Source organism: Triticum aestivum, chromosome 4B (genome assembly GCF_018294505.1).
Source record: "Triticum aestivum cultivar Chinese Spring chromosome 4B, IWGSC CS RefSeq v2.1, whole genome shotgun sequence".
In the NCBI taxonomy this organism is placed as follows: Eukaryota; Viridiplantae; Streptophyta; class Magnoliopsida; order Poales; family Poaceae; genus Triticum; species Triticum aestivum.
The window spans coordinates 672362226-672368983 of NC_057804.1; the positions used below are offsets into that span (position 1 = coordinate 672362226).

General features: G+C 49.9%; 1 protein-coding gene across 1 annotated transcript; it reads left to right on the plus strand.

Moving 5' to 3' along the window:
- The first annotated feature begins 5356 nt into the window (after positions 1-5356).
- Positions 5357-6516, plus strand: LOC123089863 (uncharacterized). Its single transcript, XM_044511421.1, has one exon. The coding sequence runs from the start codon at positions 5642-5644 to the stop codon at positions 6278-6280; it is 639 nt and encodes a 212-aa protein (XP_044367356.1). The 5' UTR covers positions 5357-5641; the 3' UTR covers positions 6281-6516.
- The last annotated feature ends 242 nt before the right edge of the window (positions 6517-6758 follow it).

Sequence of the window (6758 nt, forward strand, 5' to 3'; positions counted from 1 at the left end):
TGTTATAGAGCAATAAAATGACCGTGTGATCCTCAAAAAAAAAAAAAGCTAACCACCACGATTGGTAGACCACGGCCTCTCCTTCGATCGGGTCCTATCCTTAGCCGCAGCCAACCAACTATTTCGGTCATCACCGTCAAGCTAGCTACTCCCGTTTAGCCTCCTGCCGTGCCAGGGATGCGTGCTTTTGGCTTCATGTGTTGGTTTTGATCTGACGGCTTAAACAAGCCAGATTAGATCTATTAGTCTAACATAACAGAAAAAAAGAAGGGATAATGATAAGTGAAGGGGTCCACGTCGATCAGAACTAATGCGCCCTGATCGGGGGCGCCCAAAAACCAACTCAGGTTTTGGGTCCCCTGTCGCCAGCGCCATATAAAAGGATACGGGAGAGAGCTGGCCACCTGCGCGATCACAATTCACGTACGATTTTCTCTCCTCCCGATATTCTCGCCCCATCCGATCAAGGGGAGCGCTGCAGCGACGGGAAGACCTAAGCCAGCCGCCGCCGCCGTCCCCGGCTAGTCCCGGTGGCGTCCTGAAGGAATCAGGACGTCGAGGAGAACCTCTACTTCGACTACATCACCCCTGCATCACACCTGCACCGAGCAGGCGATCATGTCCACTCCCGTGACGTGTAAAGAAACCCTAAACCCTTCTTTATTCATGTTGTGAGGTGATCTAGATGCAGTTAGATTCTGCTAATGGCATCTCATAGATGCATAATTATTCCAACATCATGTAGTTGGAAAACTTAACTCATTTGCTCCAAAATTGCCTCCCGCCGTTGCATGACTGCATGCTACATCAGTCCGGTAAGTGTAGCATTATTGCTAATCAATGGTCATGTTGATCCTATTCCATTCCTTCCCTGGATATCCAAGATGCTAAGCTTACGAAAGAGTATACACAAGGTTACGAAACGTTCCAAGCTAATCTAAACATTCCCCCTGATTTTCCCGGGGTGCCCCCCCCCCCCCCTTCCCCTCGTATTCTTCCATGTTGGCTAATATGTAAAAGTAGTTCCTTTACGTAAGTGTAGGATTGCCTCCTGGATATACCCAATGAATTTAGAGATCAAACACAAAAACACATGCATCTTCCATGTCTTAACACAAAAGGTAGTACTCCCTCTGTTCACAAATATAAGATGTCCTAACTATTTTGTGAATCAAATGCATATAAACACATTTTAGTCTTTTCGCGCTCATTTCAGTCCATACATAGTTCATATTGAAATATCCAAGCCATCTTAGAGCATCTACAGCCACGTACAGCAAATCCGACCCCTCAAACGCCCGCAGACGTGTCCGGGCGCGTCCGCGGGCACTGACCGGGCACGTCTCAAATTTGCCTCTCCACATCCGCGTATCTCATATCCGGTATCCTATATCCATACTATGCATGCACGTGATAAACTACTCTACGTGATCAAACAACGTACAAAGAAATCGACATGAAATAGAAAATGAAATGCACATAAACCCACTTTACATCATCCAAAAGATCGGAATAGTTCATCGCCAAACAAGTTCAAACACTAAACGATAAATAGAGACCTTCTTCACCACTTCCTCGCCGCCAGCCCTTTGCCCTTCCGGTCTCCGGCACTGCTGTAGGAGTCCACGGCTGGTGGAGGGTCGTCCGATTCGTCGGACGAGGAGCCGTGGTCGTCGTCGTCGTTGGAGGAGGAGGCGTCGATGATGACGAGACCCTTGAGGCGCTGGACGGCCCGGTCCTGCTGGCGCCTGAGCTTGGCTAGCCGAGCCGCCTCCATCGCCTTCTCCCTCGCCTCCCGCTCGTTCTGCTCGATGGCAAGCCGGAGAGCCTTCAAATTCTTCCGACGGAGTCGACAAGCGTCCGTCTCCGCCGGCGTAAGCGACCGGCGTAGACCCACTGGAGGAGCCACTCATCGTCGTCGGGCTCTGACGGCCCACGCCGGCGACGGACAGAGCTCTCCACAGCGCCCCTGTCCCTTGCCCGTTGCCTCTCGCGGCGGGCGGCGCGCACCTCTGACTCCGGCGTGCGCATCCGGGCCGGCGGGGCGGGCACAAGCACCCACCACTGCCCATGAAGGGGAGCAGCAGCCGGAGGGGCGAGGGGACAGCGTAGGGGAGGCGCGGATTGCGACGGTCGCCTGTCGAAGATGCCCATGGGCCAGGAGGGGCCAGCGCCGGTGTCCGAGATGCGCCGACGAGGAAGCGGCGGCTGCGGCTACGGCTGCAGATCCGGAGCTTCCCCTGGTGTCCACTTTGGACCGCTCCAAGGCGGTGCGGAGGGCAAGCTCAAACTCCGGATCCACCTCTTCGTCGGAGCGGCTGTCGGAGCTCGACATTGCGCCGAATTCGATCGGAATCGATGAGGGGAGAGGAGAGGACGGAGCGAGAGAGGAGAATGAGTGAGCTAGGGTTTCAGACCGACGAGGCCGATGGGTTTTTTGTGGGACATCCATGGGGTCGGTGGTGGGCCGGGCTTGTTAGGCGGGCGTGCCCGGGCCACCACATATCCGCCCCATGTTTGGGCTGGATATGGAGGGTGCCGGTCAGTCCGGGCGTTTGAGGCATCCGTCTGGGGCGAAAAAAGTGACCGGGCAATGGCCGGCCGGCCCGCTCTGACATATGAAGCGGGTTTAAGAGATCCGGTTGTAGATGCTCTTAATTATATTTGTGACCGGAGAGAGTACCAATCAATGGTTGTCGTTAATCATATTCCATTCCTGCCCTGGATATACCGAATGAATTTAGAGAGCAAACACAAAACGCATGCATCTTCCATGCCTTAGTGGACACATGCTCCATCGTCATACATGCACAATGACGCATGTTTGTGTGCATGCACTTCCTGGAAGTTAAAAAAGGAAAAAAAATGTAATTCATAAATAAATGACGGCAGATACGTTGCATTGAGGATTGGTTTGTTTGGAACGTTCCACAGGCCACTGTCACCATCCAACTTTCCACTAGTCTACATGTAGCCACCATGGTAGACAATGGCCTCCATGGGGCTTTGTCGAATTGTAAACCTCAGCCAACAGAAAGCTCACAACCAACCAAACCAAACCATTCAGTCGCCATCGTCAACTACAAGTAAATTTTACTTACTAGCCCCGGCCAAGGGTAGATCAGAACGTTAACATCGTGAAAAGAACATTTCCGCGTAAGGGCCAAACCCACATCAGGACTTGCATTCACCACCAGCTTTGAGAAGATGAAACTACTTCCGGTAACATTCATGTAAAATTCTGCGAAATGCGATTGTGACGAGGGTTGTGACTTGTGAGACACCATTTCCGGTGTGTGGATGCCTTTCCGTGCAGGTTCGTATTCTTCGACAAAGGGTTGTGGTGGCACACTATGTCTTTGGCTTGCTGGTACTCTTCGAGTGCTAGGTCTCGAGCTCCGGGGTAAAAACTCTAGGTCCGGCCTTTGATGGATGCACTTGAAAGTGGTGGTGTCTTCATGCGCCTTGTTGAAGGCATTGCTTTGGAGTCTGCTCAGATGTGCTCTTCAGGGTGAAACCCCAAGATCTGACGTGCAGTGGTTGGACACCGAGACGACAACTCTTAAGCATCATCAGGTGTTGTTTCCGGAGAACCTTTATCATAGCTCCTGTGTTGCCACGGCGGAGAATGGCTTTGGTGCTGGTCTGTTGCAAGTCATAGCTTGTGTAGTTTTCTTCTTCTTCTTATTATTAGTTTTATTGTTGTTTTGGTAGTATGCATCCTCGATATTTCGACAGATGCCAAGTGTAATTGATGTACTAGTCAGCGATGGAGCAGGGCAAGGCGATGACCTTGTCTTTAAGCTCGAGGAGGCGAACTTACTTCTTTTCAAGAGGCGATCAGATAAAGAACCGCATATACGTGCTTCCCTCCATTTTACCATTCAAATAAAGAATTATATAGTCTTAAGTTAATAGAAAAACTAACTAAAATTGATTTTATGAAAAATCGTTGGAAAACTTGTTTCCAAAAACAAGTACTCCTAGTAACATGTTATCATTCCTCAGCTAATATGTTGTGAATTTTCGCTCACTAAACAAAGGAATCTGAATTTTCAGTGTGTAACCCGTGCTTTGGGAATAGGTAATCATTAATTACCACCACATTAATTTCATTCTAATTTTGATTCTTGATGTGTAATCAGACAAATGCATAAATGAGTAGTATAGTACATTGATAATGGAGCGAGCACCAAACGATACCAGCGGGACGTGTTGCAAGGTAGTAAAGTCCAAAAGACTCTTCAAACAAATATTCACTCAAAGACAAACATCCAGTAAAGCAACTGTCATGTGCTCTTTGGAAATATGCAAACAATTATAATCACACCAAATTTAGTACTTTTGATTCTACGTGGAATCAACCAATTAATTTTTGATGCATGCATTAACATTTTGCTAATTAAATATGTGGTCAAACTTTGACCCAAAATAAAATAAGGACAAATAAACGAGGATAGTAGTACTAATTTTAAAGATGAACCAAGTATCAATTCCGTCCGGGCGCATATGTGTATGTGTGCTTCTAGGTCCGCAATTTGACTCGCTAACAAAACAGATATTATGTGTGAGGAAGATTTTTATGCTTTGGAACCTCATCAATAACATACCAAAAAAAGGTTTATCAATATGACATATAACACATATTTTGGATATAATTTGGATGACAGGTTTTGTTAGTGACAGGTTTCCAAAATATATGAAGTTTTGGTAGGCTAAAAGTCATACATTTTGAAACGGAGGTAGTATTTATTTGAACAAATTGATGATCTAGAAACATGCGCATGGCCTATGAATTGAGTAAGTCGAAAAGGAGGGAGTTTACTTCCATTGTAGGCAACGTATTTGGTTTCAAAGCCCTACACACACACACACATTATGCATCTGTAAAATTTCATAACGTTTTACTTTTACACATGGCGTACAAAAGATGACAAATATTCAATTTGAAAATGGGCCTCTTTTGTTGGGCCGGATTTTTGTTTTTTTGCACTACAGCTTATAACTCACAAAAAAAATTCGAGATCAATTTTCACAGACCCGTAGTGAACTCATATAACATAGAAGTTTCCACGGAAATATTTTTGATTATTTTTCAAAACATTTAAATATAATATATATATTTTCAAAAATTCGCACTCCACCACTAGAATTGCATTGCGGAACGTGGTGTAAATGACTAGGCTACGCACCAAGAATCTTCGAGCCAATGAACGCCATGTGCCACATGTGCAGTGCAGCTGGAGGATGGGATCCTGCTAAACCAAAAATAAAGATCTCATCACCATTTATTTTACTCCTACAGATTAAAAAGTGCAGGAGAGTGGATCCAAATCCAGGAAAGAATCCCAACTGCATCCACCTGGACCTGCAAGGAGATTCCTTTCTTGAGGCCCCCCCTCCCCCTCCGGTGGTTCCCCGCCGTCGCTCTCCTCCTTCCTTCCTCCACAGTTCCAGCTCCAGCGACAGTCCCCACATAGCCCACGGTTTTATATACCCAAAGCGTGGTGAACCTGAGGCCGAGCGTGGCACTCTACTAGACCCAATACTTACTTCTCCGGGGGCGTGGCCCGGCGTCCGGCGAGGAGAGGGAGATAGCGCTTGGTGAGTTGGTCTTGGTGGAGTGTGTCACGGTTGGTCCATGGAGATGCCGAGGTCGCCTGGCGCGGGCGCGTTCCGGTTTCTTGGCCTGCTCAAGCAGCCCGAGGCGGGCCACGACGGCGCCTGCTTCGAGCTGGACGAGAGCGACGTCGTCTGGCCGGCCGGTGGTGGCGGTGTTGACGTGGACGGGTGGGCGGCCGCGCCCGTGGCCGAGACTGCGGTGGTGACCACTCGGCGTGCCAGCGCCAGCGCGCGGCGTCGCGCGGCGCACGCCGTGCCGCAGAGCTTCGGGCTCTCGTCGCTCCTCGCGGAGGGCGGCGACGGCGGCAGCGTCGAGGCGCAGCAGCTGCACGCGGGGATGGCGCTGGCCGTGCCCGCGAGGCCGGGTCACGGCGCCGCGACGCCGACGCCGAGGCAGTCGGCGCCGGTGAGGGTGCCGGTGTGGCCGGGGCAGCCGGCCAGGCCCAGGGAGAAGGCGAAGCGCGGCGCCAAGAAGGCCGATGAATCCGAGGAAGACGAGGAGGGCGGGGAGGAGATGGTGCCGCCGCACGTGGTGGCGGCGCGGCGGCACGCGCGGTCGTCGTCGGTGCTGGAGGGCGCCGGGCGGACGCTCAAGGGGCGCGACCTCTGCCGCGTCCGCAACGCCGTGCTCCGCCAGACCGGCTTCCTCGACCTCTGAATCTCATCTCAACAAGAAGAAGAAGAAACCAACCGCATGCATGCCGGCCGGCGCGATCCACCACCGATCATCCATCAGCTCCTGCCATTCCGGCAGCTGCCATGCCATCCTCCCCTGCATCCATCTGGTCTGGTCTGGTCTGGTCTTGAGAGTGACCAAACAAAAAAAAAAAACCTCTGTTAATGTCTGAAACTCTGGATACTGCCTAAATTGAATTCAATACATTCAATTTCATTTGTCCGAGTGTTTTGGTTGCTGCTGTTGACTTGACTGACTCCAGTTACTATTATCCATCACAAGTACTCCCTCCGTTCCGAATTACTTGTCTTGAATTTGTCTAGATACGGATGTATCTAGACTCATTTTAGTGTTAGATACCTCTGTATCTAGACAAATCCAAGACAAGTAATTTAGAACGGAGGGAGTAGCAAAATTATATTACCAAAACTCGCAAAAATTACAGTATCTTCCAAAGCTC